General features: G+C 45.3%; 2 protein-coding genes across 2 annotated transcripts; both read left to right on the top strand.

Annotated features, from left to right (window-relative positions):
* The first annotated feature begins 8077 nt into the window (after window positions 1-8077).
* LOC121749369 (glutenin, high molecular weight subunit DY10-like) lies at window positions 8078-8986 on the top strand. Its single transcript, XM_042143944.1, has one exon. The coding sequence runs from the start codon at window positions 8078-8080 to the stop codon at window positions 8984-8986; it is 909 nt and encodes a 302-aa protein (XP_041999878.1).
* A 60-nt stretch (window positions 8987-9046) lies between these two features.
* LOC121749368 lies at window positions 9047-9874 on the top strand. The gene has a single exon (XM_042143943.1). It carries the CDS (start codon window positions 9047-9049, stop codon window positions 9872-9874), a length of 828 nt encoding a protein of 275 aa, XP_041999877.1.
* The last annotated feature ends 5376 nt before the right edge of the window (window positions 9875-15250 follow it).

Genomic DNA, 15250 nt, shown 5'->3' with positions numbered 1-15250 from the left:
CTCCTAATTAATAGGAAAATTTCGAAAATTTCAAGGGATGGACAAGGGGTCGAAAATCATGTAGAACAAAATAGAGACAATTTGGTTTGGATTTAATTTAGATAAATATCCCAAAATAATTAATTAAATCCAAGAAAGAAAATATTATTTCCAATAAATAAGAGGGCCGAATATTTCAATAAAATAGCTAGAATAATTATGCATGATCCCATTTAATTTAATTCACACATTGGAAATTTAATCACATTATTTCACATAACTCACAATAACTAATTTCACATAATCAACTCAAACACATAGAGACTCAATTTCCACAAAAGAAATTCTTATTCAACATCCACATAAATTAAAAAAAATAAGCCATCAAATAAAAAATAATAATAATAAAAAGTCACAATTTTCCGGGGTGCTACAAGCAAGGACGAAGATTCGCTGCCAAATTTGTTATCACCGCTGAAGGTTCTTACGAAGAGCCTATAAATAGAGGGTGCATCGCATAGCCAAAAAGTTTTTCTTTCTTATCCCATTTTTTATGGGGTTTTCAAAATTCTCAAAACTTTTAGTTTTCCAAATAGTTAACGAAGCTTAGTAGAAGGTAGACAGTTTGTGATTATTTTCCCCGTGATCGATATCCGGTACTGACCTTTAGCTATACTATTCCTAGTCTATATACTTGCAGGTATTTATAGTGCTAATAAAAAGTGCATCAAGTTTTTGGCGCCGTTGTCGGGGACAACATTCACTTATGTGATTGATATCTTCAAACAGACAAATTTGCTACTTTGGATTTTAATCGCTTTCTGTTTATGTTTCTGTCTTTTTCAGGTAGTGTATGCGAACGCGTTCTGGGAAGAAAATCTTAGAGCCACTCGATCTCGAACTTGAAAGGACACGTAGGAAAATAAGAAGTGATCGAAACACAATGGAGGATGAAACAAGAGTTGATTTAGAAAAGCTGCAGGCCTTAGTAAAGCAGTTGATGGATGAAAAGATTGCTCGAGAGGTACAAGAAAAGAAAAACAAGGAGATAGTTCCTGTTATACATTCAATCACAGGAACATGATTACTTTTCCCCAAGCCCCTCGTTTGGATGCTAATAACTTTGAGCTGCAAATACCCCTTATACAAAGGGTTGAGCAGTATCCTTTTGCAGGTAGGGCTACAGAAGATGCAAACCTCCACCTCTCGAAGTTTGTGGAGATTGCAAACACGTTGAAATTGAATAGTGTCGACGACGACGCCATTAGGGTAAGACTCTTTCCCTTTTTATTAATTGATTCTGGTAAAGAGTGGTTTGAGTGTCTACCTATAAAGCAAGTCTCCGCGTGGAAAGATATAGTGGCAGCATTCCTCGATAAGTACTATCCACCGGGCACCATTCTGAAGTTGAAGAGCAAGATCTTCCAGTTCATTCAAGGCCACAACGAACCTCTTTACGAGGATGTTGCTCGTTTCAAATGCCTCCTCCACGTGTCCCAACCACAGTTTCACCGTGAACCATCAGGTAGGCATACTTTATAATGGTTTTAACGAACAAATTTGTGCTATGGCGGTAATTTTTGGGGAAGAGTAGACCGGATGCCATGGTGGTAATTTCAATAATTATAATGGGAACCGTCATCATCCCAACCTTTCCTATTCTAACAATAATTTCTTGCAACCCCCTACAGGATTTAATGTGAGCAAAGGTGGGGTAGTTGAGCCCATCAACAAGGAGGAGAAGTACGACCAAGGGATCATGAAGATTTTGGAAGTGCTAATGCAAGATAGATAGACCAATGACACCAAGATTGGGGTCGTTGAGGTAAGATTGAACAACCTTGAGGCAGGAATTAACACCATTGCCACCGCCGTCACCAATATCAAGAATCAAATGGACCAACTCCAACAAAAGATAGAGAAGGACAAGGCAAAGGCGGCAGCACGAGTGACCGACATCAACAAAAAGTGGGTTGCTAAGCAGAAAACGGGCCAAGTCAGCACCTCTAGGTGAATTCTGGAGTCTGCCCGACGCCCAGCGGATCTCTGTACACTCCGCAGCAGACCGCTGCCGAACAGGCAGAAGCACCCGCCGAAGATGGACTCGTGCGGCACAATGGGTTGTACTCCCTTTCCATCCAAAGACGAAGTTTAAGCTTGAAGAGCAGTTCAAGCACTTTTTAATCATGTTCTGTAAGGTTCATACTAATATCCCTCTTGTTGAATCGTTGCAGGAAATACCTAGGTATGCAAAGCTGCTAAGGGAGGCTGTGATGAAGAAGAAAAAGAAGCCAACAAAAGCCGACCTTAAGTTGCCTCATCATTGCAGCGAGATCATTCAAACAGAAAAGGCCGTGAAGCAAAGAGATCCCAACCAGTTCATCATTAGATGCTCAATTGGGCAAGGAAAGGTGGACAAGGCCCTCTGCGATCTAGGGGCGAGCATAAACATCATGCCACTGAAGTACTATGAAAAGCTCAACATCGGGTCACTCTAGACATCGGATGTGATCATAAGGTTGGCCGATAACACCGCAATCAAGGCAGCGGGCATGATCGAGGATGTGTTGGTAAAGGTATATGATTTCATTTTCCCTGCCGAATTCATTATTCTTGATATGAAAGTAGATAAGAATGTACCTCTAATCTTAGGCAGAGATTTTCTAGCCACATGCAAAGCTCTTGTTGATGTAGGTAGGGGCGAGATCACGATTAGTGACAACGTCATCTAGTCCACCTACAAGATAGAGAGCGCAATGCTTAAGTATGAAGAGGTACAACGAGCTAAAATGGAGCATGAATGCAGGATAGTCATGATGACCGACACGACAAAGCCTTATAGACCACTAGAAGGGGAAGATCTTTCTAACCCTTCTATTTTTATTAATAACACTTTACCTCGAGCTCCTAAAAAGGGCAAGCTTAAGCTTCCTAAGGTTCCTTCGCAGGAAGAACCAAAGAAGAAGAAAATGAGGACTCAACCGCAAGTCGACCCCGAAATCTATGTGATCAAGACCGCGAAAGGGAAATACAGATGGTGGAAGAAGTTGGGTACTAAATTGGTCCAATTCGCGGTTTTAAGCACAAGGGTTGTCGAGCCGCCCACCTAGTTAGGTCACTTCATGTCTAGCCAACGACTTAAAACAAAGGCGCTTGTTGGGAGGAAACCCAACTAGTTTTTCTTTATTTTTCATTATTTTTGTTTTTCCTTAATTTTCATGCACTTTGCACATATAAAAAAAATTAAAAATTTAATTCGTAGTTGTCGCTGCACAATCCACAGCGATCGCTACTCTTTTACACGTGTGCAGGTATGGGTCGGGCCCAAGGGCAGGCTGCAGCGGTCGCTGTGCGGGCCGCAGCGGACCAGAGAGACATGCGTTTTCAAAAGACGTGCAGCAGTCGCTGCACAACGCGCAGCGGTCGCTGCACAACGCGCAGCGGTCGCTGCGCGAAGGTCAGTGACTCGAACTGCTACTTTAAAAGGTATGTTTCTCATTCCATTCTTCATCTTTTCATCGTCCAATTCTCTCCAACTCAAGGTATGAATCCTACTCTTAATTTCTGAGTTTAGAATGAATTCTTCCATGGATTTTGCTCTTTCTTGATGAATTGTTCAGTTGAAAAGCATGTTTTAGTATGGGGGATGAGTGTGATGATGTTTCTACTAGTTTTTCAAGGTTAGATTTTGCCTGGGATGGTGAATTGTTGGTTTTTGTTGGTGAATTCCCTCTTGTTCTTTGTTGTTTAAAAATTGCAATCATATTCATAGCATTGTGAGACTATTATTACTTCCATGAATTTCAATACATGTGTAGTTTATAGAGATTATTGTTTTTTGATATCTATGTTGATACGTCTCTGCATGAGAGATTAATTCACATTGGGGGATGGATTGTTGTTGTTCTTTTGTGTTGGTTTTGTTCTACGTGTTCTCATACTACACTTTAGAACCCATAGTATGGACCAAATATTCCTCACCTACCAAAGAGCCTACATTACAACTAAAAAGAAAGACCTTTCGGACTTTTGATGCTTAATCACATCTAGTAGAGGAGGGATTAGACTTTGAGCAAGCCTATGGTAAACTTTGCATGATGCATGATTTGAGTGCTTATACACATTACATTTATACACTTTGAGAGTGAGAGATAAATCACTTCCCATCTTTGGAAGATTGCCACATGTGAGTGCATGAATTCAAGTTGTTCCACAATTTAATAATGAAAGTGCACTAATAAGCCTTGCTTGATTTGATTGAGTTAATTTATCCTTGATCTATCTATTCCATACTTTGAGGCAATTATGACGTCTAGTCCTTATGCATTCCGTGCGTCAATTTTGTGTCTTTATTGTTTTGTTCTAAGACAAACATAAATGTAAGTTTGGGGGAGTTGATACGCTCGGATTGTGCACTATTTAAGGCCCTTAAAATAGTGCAAAATCACAATTCATGTCCATATTTTGCACTATTTGGTCTTTTTTTAATGTCAAAATCACAATTAATGTCCATATTTTGCATATTTTGTCTATTTTGGTATCTTGACGTGTTTTGTGAGAAATGTGCATATTTGAGCCTAAAAATACAGCAAAAAGTTGAAGTTGGAAATCTGGAGCATTCAAGACGCCCAGCGGTCCGCTTCAACCAATACAACGGCCGCTGGGGCCCAACGACCGCTGAGCCAGTAGCGGTCTGCTCCGGAGAAAGTTGTGCTGAAATGAAAAACACGCCCAAAGACCGCTGGGAAGTACTCAGCGACCGTTCCAAATGATCCAGAAGATATGGGACAATTTCCAACGACCGCTGGGATGAAGTGTAGCGACCACTATTCGAGATGCAGAGACTACGGATCATCGAGCAGCGACCGCTGGCCAAGGTCCAGCGGCCAGCTAGGAAAACGCGGTGCATAGAATTGACCTACTTTCTCCCCAAGATTTACTAAACTTAGCCACTTTTTAACTTATTTGCTAGAGCTCGAAATTTCCTCTATAAATACCCCCTCAAACCTCTTCATTAAGGATCTTCGTTTTGCCTTATAATTCCAAGGCATAAATTTGAGAGTTCTTAATTGTGCAAGAGGTTGAAGAAGGAATCAAGAGAAGATTGAGGCTACAAGCATTCATCCTTTGGGTTTTATTACTTTAGTTCTTATGTTTAATTTGTTTTCCCTTCATTATATGTTTTTAGCTTATCCAATTATGTGTAACTAAATTCATAGGATTCTAGGGATGTGTTAGTAACGACTTTGGTTATACAATTTTGTTTTCTATTTAATATCCATTTTGTTTTTACTTCGTTTCTTCCCTAACTTGTTCCATAATATTTCACGTTTGAGTGACACATTTGGGGATGATTAAATATAACTTGCTACACAATTGTGAGAGGATGTTGATAAGGCCTATTCATGCATCGGTTTAAGGGTAAAATGTAGGCTACTTGATCAGTTTATCGCACAAAGCGAGTGTTAATTGTGCAGGAATGCCGCTTGACTAAGGGCAGCAAGGTCAAACTGATCAAGCTGGCGCATAAGATGAAAAGGCCAAAACCATGTGGGTTGATCAAGGTGGTGATCAAGCAGTTAGCGGGGATACCACTACATTCCAGAAGGAGGACACGTTTGGCCGATGCGCTGGAAAGCGATCCTCAATCAGTTATCAAGGACTACAGCTGTGAAACAGAAAATGGGACACGTATCGATGGATAAGAAGCGCAAGGACGAAGGCGAATCCTCACTCGGTTATTAAAAGATTGCTACATTATAGAAGGAGGACGCGTATCAACAGATGAGGCGCGCAATCCCAGCAAGGACGGATATTCACTGCCAAAGTTGTTATCATAGCTGGAGGTTGTTTTGAAGAGCCTATAAATGGAGGACACGACGCCATAGTGAAGAGCTTCTTCTCCCTTTTTAGTTTTAGTTTCCGATTTTCCTGTTTCCAAGTTCCAAAGTAGCCTAGATTAGAGAGTATAAATGGTCAGTTAGAAGGAGAGCGACCGAAGGGAGCAACAGAGAAACCCAGATCTGTTCGGCGCAGTCTCAAGTTTCCGACCGAGGATCTCTCGTCCTTATTCGCTTTCTCATACTCTAGATCTAGTTGCTTAGCTTAATTTCGTTTTATTGCATAGTCAAAGAAACTTTCTTGTTTTGTATTCCGCTTCTTCACCATTCTATTTTGAGTTAAAAATCAAAGTTATTTGTTTTCGAAATTTTCGTCTACTGTTCTAGTTTAATCTTTATCTTTAAAAAAATCCCAGATCCAGTGTTGAACTTTCATTATGTTGAATGGAAAAGTGTTTCGTAGATTCGTAGCATGTTTAGGTAGTTAAATCTTATATTCCAGTTTGTCGCTTACTTGATCGGTTCGCTATTTTCCAGCATGATGAGTTACTTGATCCAGTAGTTAGTTTATATTCCGCCTAGTTTAAACCAGTAGTTTAAAACTCCCAACTTAAAGCGTAGTAGCAGCCGAAACCTGTTCACTTAACACACACTCAACGCACCAGTTTCTCTATGGGATCGACCCCGTACGTGCCGCTTGCTGTTAGAAGTAGGATGCATGTTAGGGAGTTAAAATATTTTTGTGAGAGAAAGAAGCACCTTGATCAAGTGGCAACGACATTTGCTAACTGATCCACTCGATCGGTTATTTTTCCATATAACTTGATCACGATTAATCACCGCTCCACCAAATGGCGCCGTTGCCGAGGAAGCATGGTGTTATTACATGGATGTGTTGAGTGCATAGGTGTAAATAGTTTTGTTCCTTGTTTTTAATTTATTTTTCTTTCTTTTTATGAGAAGGTACCACCGCGGAGGACACTAGAATCATCCTCTCATCCACAAAAATACAAACGCTCATTGGAGAGTCTAGAAGGTCGGTGTAGTAACCACTCGTTACAGAGCCGCGTTAGCAGCAGCAGCTTCATCATCAACTGCTGAGCAACTGATCAGTGAGGAGGAAAGAGAACAGACCACGCCGCCTAAACCACCACTACTCGAGGAAGCAGAAAAGCAGATGGCCGTCGTAGACAACGATTGGGGAATTGGCTCCCTATACGCTCATGACGAGAATGAGCCCACTCATGCCATCACAGTTACCCAAGGAATATGGGCAATCGCAGTGTAAATGGGGGTGCTCGCGGTGTTGTCAAATTTCTATGGACTCTCAAAGGAATGCCCTTATGCCTTTTTAGATGAATTTTGCAGATATTGTGACATTCAACCCGTACCGGTTGGGTCCACATCAGAAGATTATAGGCTCAAGGCGATACCCTTCGTTTTGAAGGGTGATGCAGGAATCTGATTGAGAAGGCTGCCAGAAGGCTCAATTAGAACCTGGGCCGAGTTTCGAATGATCTTCCTGGACTGTTTCTTCCCAGCGTCAAAGATAAGTGCCTTGAAAAGAGAAATTACAGAGGAAAGGCAGGAGTATGATGAGCCTCTGGGCCAATATTGGGACAGATTTCAAGGACTGCTTCAAGCGTGTCCGAATCACAAGATGGGAGAGCGGGAGGTCTATTCAACCTTCTATTGTGGATTGACGGTGGATAGCAAGAATGATCTCAACTTAGCTGCCCAAGGGGATTTCTTGAAAACCCCATTCAGCCAAACGAAGAGTATTTTGGAGTGGCTAATTGAAGCAAAGAGATCGTATGAAACCTCCTGCGGCCAGTACAGACAAGGAGCGGTGCACGCCGCAGAGGCACGAAGTGACGAGAAGCTGGAGGCTCGATTTGAGCAGATGGAGAAAAAGCTACAAGAAGTAGTAGAGAAGTCCAGAGCGCCTCCACCGCCTGCTCCCAAGGAGAAGCCATATGTGCCACCACCGCCGGAGGAGCACCATTATTATTATTGCGAGTTTCCTCCTGAAGCAGAGCCGCAAACTCAGGTGAATGCTGTCGGCCATTGGAACCAAATGGCAACTGGATCCAGGAAAGCAGAGGGATGCTCCCTGGAGAGATCATCCTAATTTTAGGTGGAGTGATCAAAACCCAAGCCAACCTCATCCACCATCGACACAACAGATACAACCCTCCGAGGGGCAGCCCAATTGGCTCGCTCGAAATCAAGAGATACCACACAATGGAGGAAACAGAATGCAAAGTGGTCAAGCAAACTGGTCAGGCGGACCACAAGGCAGTTGGTCAAGCGGTGCCCAAGGCAACTGGTCCAGCAGGCAGCAGGAAGGGAACTGGGGATATAGGCACCAAGGCCCCCAGCCAAGCAACTCCGGAAGGCAACCGAACAATCAAGTGGTGAGCTATGTTCCGCCACATCAAAGGGGAAATCAGCAGCACCCAGGGAACCAACAACACCATCAGCCCCAGTATCATTCAGAGTACTACGGTCCATCAGACTTCCCACAGCCCGGCCACGGTGGAGGACATTCGAATCAAAGATATAACAGACACCCCAACGAAGGTCCAGGGGAGATAATGGCTCCACACCACCCTAACGATGAGATGCGCGAGATCCAGGAAGCACAGAAGGAACAAAGGGCTGCTCTGGATATGCTTACAAAACAACTTTCTCAAGTTGCGATGTCGCTTGGAGAACTGAGAGGGAATGAAGGAAAGATCCCTGCCACGCTGCAACCGACTGGGCAGGAAAACATAAGCAAAGTCTCCCTGAGGTTAGGGAAGGTATATCAGAGCCACAGCTCACCTGCGATGTCCCCAGCATCTATACCCGGACCGAGCCAAGAAGAAGAAGGAGAGTCCAGTTCCTCTGATCAAGCCGCCAGAGCAAAAGACAAAGGGAAAGCGAAAATGGGCGGCGAGACCTCAGAAGAAGGTCAAGGCGAAGAAATGGAGAAGGTCAAGCCCTACCCCTACCGCGGAATGGTGACCAGAAAGAGAGACACCACGATTGATGTGGCCAGTCTATTCAAGGACGTGGAAGTCAAGGTGCCACTCCTGACGGCGTTGAAGATGCCCCCAATCAGCCAGTTTATCAAGGACTACCTGGCGGGAAAGGTCAATGAAGAAGGAAGGATTATTACATAGGAGAATGCTTATGCAGTAATCCAACGGAGTAACCTCCCATCAAAGAAGACTGGCCCAGGGATGTTCACGCTCTCGATTTCGATCGGAGATATTCAAGTGGAGCACGCAATGTGCGATTTAGGGGTGTCTATCAATGTTCTGCCTTATTCTATCTACAAGAAGCTGGGAGAGGCTAAGCTTGTCGATACCGACATCATGATACAGCTAGCCGACAGATCTTGCATTTACCCAGAAGGGATTCTCGAAGATGTAATAGTGAAGGTGAACAATTTCCTATACCCAGCCGACTTCTTCGTGATAAAAATGTCAGAGCCAGCGGCGAAGGAGTCTAGTGGAGTCTTGTTGGGAAGACAGTTCCTGTCCATGGCCAGCACTATAATCGACGTCCGTAATGGGACGATCAGTCTGGATTTCAACAGAGAGCAATTCACATTCAACATTGACGAAGCAATGAAGATGCCGACAGACAGTGAGAACGTGTACTCGGTGGACGTAACCGAGCAGTTGGTGCAGGAGTATCTAGAGGAGGAGTTCCTACAAAGGCAGTTCACAAACTCTACCACGGACGAAGAAGTTGAGAAGAAGATCACAGACTGGTACGAGGCCATGAAAGTGGGCGAGATGGATGATCAAGCCATAGCGAAGGCAGTCATGGATTTCTGCGAGCGACCGCGGCCAGCTGGGTCAAGAGGGATCGATCAAGTCTCGAGCCACGAGAAGCTGCCTGATCAAGGCACCCAATTGAGAAGAGAAGCGGAAGAGAACCCTCTGCCTACTGCAGTACCCACACCCGCAAAGGAATTGAAGCCGCTTCCTGCGCATTTGAAGTACGCCTATCTGGGGGAAAATGAAACATTGCCAGATCAATTGTTGAACCCAATCAGTTGACCCAGGGGCAGGAAAATCAATTGTTGGAGGTGCTGAGGCGTAATCAGAAGGCCATCGGGTGGAAGTTGACAGATTTGGTGGGTATTAGCCCAGACTTATGCATCACCACATTCAGTTGGAAGAAGGAGCAAAACCTCACCTTGACCAGCAACGCAAGCTCAACCCCAATATGAGGGAAGAAGTACTCAAGGAGATAGTCAAGCTGGTCTCGATAGTAATCATCTACTCCATCTAGGATAGCAACTGGGTCAATCCAGTTCATATGGTACCGAAAAAAGGTGGAATCCAGGTGGTGAAAAATGAGAAGAACGAGTTAATTCCCACAAGGCCCGTCACGGGATGGAGGATGTGCATTGATTATAGGAAGCTGAATGTTGTCACAAAGAAGGATCACTTCCCACTGCCATTCATTGACCAAATGCATGATAAATTGGCCGGGAAACAATACTTCAGTTTCCTCGATGGTTATAGTGGCTATTTCCAGATTACGGTGAATCTAGAGGACCAAGAGAAGACCACGTTTACATGCCCCTTCGGCACCTACGCCTACAGAAGGATGCCATTTGCCTCTGCAATGCTCCAGGTACCTTCCAAAGATGCACGATGAGCATTTTCTCTCATTTATTAGAAGACTGTATTGAGATCTTCATGGACGATTTCACCGTCTATGGGGACACATTTGAGCAAGGACTACATAGCCTAAACAGAGTTCTGGAGAGGTGCCGGCAGAAGGACTTGGTCTTAAACTTCGAGAAGTGCCATTTCATGGTCACTGAAGGCATTGTCCTGGGCCACGTGGTGTCAAGCAGAGGAATAGAAGTGGATCAAGCCAAAGTGACAGTTATAGCAAAGCTCCCATATCCAACAAATCAAAAGGAGATCAGGGCTTTCTTGGGCCATGCGGGCTTTTACAGACGATTTATCAAGGATTTTGCGAAGATAGCCCAGCCCTTGACGAGGCTACTCCAGAATGATGTGGAGTTCGAATTTTCCGATGCCTGCAAAGCCGTTTTCAAGCCTTTGAAGGATAGACTGATCAGTGCTCCGATCATCGGCACCCCCGACTGGAGTCACCCCTTCGAGGTGATGTGCAATGCAATTGACTATGAAGTAGGGGCAGTCTTGGGTCAAAAGATCGATGGGAAAAGCTATGTTATCTTCTACGCTTCAAAGACTCTCAATCAAGCGCAGAAGAATTACAATACGACAGAGAAGGAGATGTTGTCAGTAGTCTATGCATTCGAGAAATTCAGACCCTACCTGCTGGGCTCGAAAGTGATTGTCTACACCGATCACGCAGCGATCAAATACCTTCTGGCGAAGAAAGAGTCGAAGCCGCGCTTGATCAAGTGGGTACTCCTGCTACAAGAGTTTCACTGGGAGGCAGTCGAAAAGAAGGGCAGTGAGAATAGAGTGGCTGATCACCTAAGCCGAATCATGCAAGAGGATAATGGGGAAGCCATCCCTGACGCATTCCCCGAAGAGCATTGTACCTGATCATGTCGAAGTCCAGCCTTCAGTCAATCACCCACGCTGAGAAGGTAAATCAAGCTGACCAAAGGAAAGAAATCCACGGGCAGAGGGAGCCATGGTTTGCTGACTTGGCCAATTATTTGGTGACGGGCGAACTACCCAGAAATGATGAGGTCACAAGAGCGCAAAAGCAGAAACTCAAGAGCGACTCCCGCTACTTCTACTAGGATGATCTTATTTGTGGAAGATGGGAGCTGATCAAGTCATCCGCCGCTGTATACCTGAGTGGGAACAAGAGGATGTATTGGTCCACTGCCACACACTAGCATGTGGCAGTCATTTCGGTCCGAAGAAGACAGCGAGGAAAGTACTTGATAGTGGGTTTTACTGGCCCTCCATCCATAAGGACGCATATGAGTTCTGCAGGATGTGCCCCCGATGCTAATTGATGGGAGGAATCTCAACAAAGGATGAAATGTCGCAAGTCCTAGTGATAGTGTGCGAGATTTTCGACGTCTGGGGGATGGATTTCATAGGACCGTTCCCATCATCTGAAGGAAACTTATATATTCTAGTAGCGGTGGACTATGTGTCCAAGTGGATTGAAGCGAAGGCAACAATCACTTGTGAGTCCAAGGAGGTGGCCAAGTTCTTAAGGTCTAATATCTTTACCCGGTATGGAGTACCGCGGGCAGTCATCTCCAATCAAGGCACTCACTTCGTCAACCGAACCATAGAAGCCTTGATGAAGAAATATGGAGTCCACCACCAACTGTCCACACCCTACCACCCCCAGACGAATGGCCAAGCTAAAGTGTCCAACTGAGAGATCAAGGCAATCCAGGAGAAAACAGTAAACCCAACGCGAAAGGACTGGAGTCGCCGACTAGAGGACGCGCTTTAGGCATACAGGACTGCCTTCAAAACGCCGATGGGGATGTCCCCTTACCGTCTGGTATTCGGGAAGATGTGTCATTTACCTGTGGGAATTGAGCATCAAGCCTTCTGGGCTATCAAAGAGATGAATCTTAACGCCGAGGCCTGCACTGAGGAGAGGAAGTTGCAGCTGCAGGAGCTTGAAGAGCTCCGCCTCGACGCGTATGACACTGCCATGTGGTATAAAGAAAGAACGAAGATGTGGCATGACAAAAACCTCAGAAAGAAGGAGCTCAAGGCAGGACACAAGGTGCTACTATTCCAGTCGAGACTGAAACTGATGCCAGGGAAGCTGAGGTGAAGGTGGACAGGCCCCTATACCATCATCGCCATACGAGCAAATGGAGCAATCAAACTCCAAGGAAGCGACTCTGACTCGTCTTCCTTCTTGGTGAATGGCCATAGAGTGAAGCCCTATAGGGATGGAACCGAGGTGTGCGTGGTGGAAGAAATTCCACTGTTCATGCCTAAATCTCTCCAGTGATAGCAGGTAGAAGGATTAACTGGGTACTCTTGGGTAGTCTGCTTGATCGAGCAACTGATGATTTCTAAACTATCAAACTGATCAAGTGACATCCTAAGGGCACTCAGTCAACTCCTTGGTAGCTTAGTGTAATTACTTTTTTTCTGATTATTAATTTTAAACAACAAAAGATAATAAATAAATAAATATATATATATATATATATATATAAATCTAAAAACAAGGTTAAACTGATCAAGTGGTTATTATTTGAGTATTCATCTTGAATTAGTTGTCCGCTTGATCAGTTGGATTCTGGATTTAATTGATGGTCTAATGTTGTTGGCTTCATCAAGGCAGGGAACTGAAAAGGCGGGCCCAAGCGTTGAAAAGTCGCATTTGAAGGCGAAGCGTATTGAGGAAGCCAGCTATTCTGAAAAGGCGCGCCTAGTACTTTAAGCGTCGCAGGGACGCCAACAGTCACTTTTTTCAAATTAAAGGGAGTTTTCTGAAACGTCCTTCATTTTTCCTAACCGCTAATAGTACTTATTTGTTTTCTCTCTCAATATTTCCCTCAAATTCGCAGGAACCCTAGCCAAATCGCCACCATTTTTCACACAAAAATTCCACAAATACCAGTAAAATGAAGAACACCGAAGCAAGCGAGAAAGCTACATCCTCAAGGGACGTCGCTCTCGGTACAAGAAGCAATGGGCGGCAAACTTCCGTTCCATCCTCGGCGGCGCCGGTTGCAAACCCTAGCATCGCCGCTCCATCTCCCTCACTCCCCACAGTAGATCCAAGGTTATCGGAGCAACTAGAGAGGCTCCTCGACAGTTACCCATAGGGACGGACGCCGCGACAGCCTTCGCCCATCTCAGAGCTAACCTAGGATTTCCCAGATCTAGAAATCTCGCTCCGATTTCTGAACCACAAATTCCACCATCCTCTCCACCCAAAACACAAAGTCCGTCTCCTCCTTCCAAATCTCTAAATCCCGTATCCGACCCAATGGAGCTGCTGGACCACTGTAGTGAAGCGACGGTAGTGGTGGAGGACCCAAACGATATGTTGAAAGGGGAGGCTATTGAGCAGTCTGTCGCTCGTTTCGCCCCGAGGCTGGAGGAGCCGGAAATCGAGCTGGAAGTTGAGGATACCGGTAGAGCTAGTCCCAGACAGGAAGAAGGTGCCCGTGCCGGAGATATCCCGTCACCCCCGAGTGGCGGAGGCTCCAACTCCGCCCACTTCCACGAGCTACAACCGATTGAGGTGGTGGAGATTGAGGACGACATGGAGGTCCGGCAGCCCCTTCCCAGTGATGTACTACTTCAGAGCAGGTGGTCGACTGGAACCTCCTGCGGACGATAGATGATGAGCCATACTCCGAGAGGGAGGAGGATGAGCTACTTCAACGGCCGCGCCGTATGAGGCGCCTGATTGATGAGGAAGAGATTGTAGAGGAAAGCCACGCCAGGACGGAGAAGAAGAGAAAGGGGAAAGAGCTAGCCTAGCCACCCCTGAAGAGAACACGCCCTGCCCACTAGGGGATAGTCATTAGGGACCCCGACTAACCAGCTGCCCCTCTGCCGCGTGACGATGATGAAGGCAGCGAGACCGGGGAACGTGAGCTACGCTGGACCCGGACTTCCAGAAGAAGCATGGGGAGGCCTGAGCCCGCCCCTATTGTTGACTACTCCAAAAAGTTTGTGGTTCTGACCGCAGATTTCCTCAAGCGGATGCTAAAGTTTGATAATCCAAAATGACAGGAGGAGGTCAACCAGAGGTGACTAAGCAAAAGAGGCTGAAATCAGGGAAGAAGCTCCACCAACCTGCCATAGAGAAGATAAAAGTTCAGGAGAAGTTTACAGAGTACATAACCGGGATTGGCTTTGAGTAGCTTTTGGAGTTTTTCACCTCCTTTCGGTTTAGTGGGAAGGTCGACCTTGACGCCAGGAGCGTCAGGTTCAGAGTGTTTGGCCGCCAGCAGCACATGAGCTTAAATGAGTTTTCCATCCGAATGGGGCTCTATACAAACAGCCAGGTAGCACATGGAGAGTGGTTCGGGCGAGATATAGGCCTCCCGAACAAAAAGGCTGACTTTAATCAACAAGCTGTCTGGAAAGCCCACAGCCACGAAAGTGCTCCAGCATTCAAGGCCTCTGAGTCCAGGGGTAATCATATTACGGACCCTGCTCTCCGCCTAGCCCAAGTATACCTCAGCTACAACCTCCTGGGTCAAGCCAAAACCACAGCCTTGATCACTCTGGCTGAGCTCTATTTCATGTGGTGCATGAAGGAACAGAGGAAAGTCCACTTGGGCTTCTGGCTGGCTTATTCTATCAATCAAATCGCTACCCGACCGGCTCACCACTTGAACATCTGTCACCTCCTGGGAGCTTACATGAAGAGGAATTAGATTCTGGAGAATCAGGAGAGTGTTAGACGCCCCCTCCATTGCCCTCACCCTGAACCGTTTCACCTTGATTACTTTTTCAGAATACAGG

The sequence above is a fragment of the Salvia splendens genome, chromosome 9, assembly GCF_004379255.2.
Source record: "Salvia splendens isolate huo1 chromosome 9, SspV2, whole genome shotgun sequence".
Lineage (NCBI taxonomy): Eukaryota > Viridiplantae > Streptophyta > Magnoliopsida > Lamiales > Lamiaceae > Salvia > Salvia splendens.
Note: the sequence above shows the minus strand (reverse complement) of the source record. Positions and strands in the feature narration are given on the sequence as shown.

Bases quoted from the DNA above. Each gene is read 5' to 3' on its own strand.
- LOC121749369 (XM_042143944.1), top strand. From the start codon at position 8,078: ATGCAAAGTGGTCAAGCAAACTGGTCAGGCGGACCACAAGGCAGTTGG.
- LOC121749368 (XM_042143943.1), top strand. From the start codon at position 9,047: ATGTTCACGCTCTCGATTTCGATCGGAGATATTCAAGTGGAGCACGCA.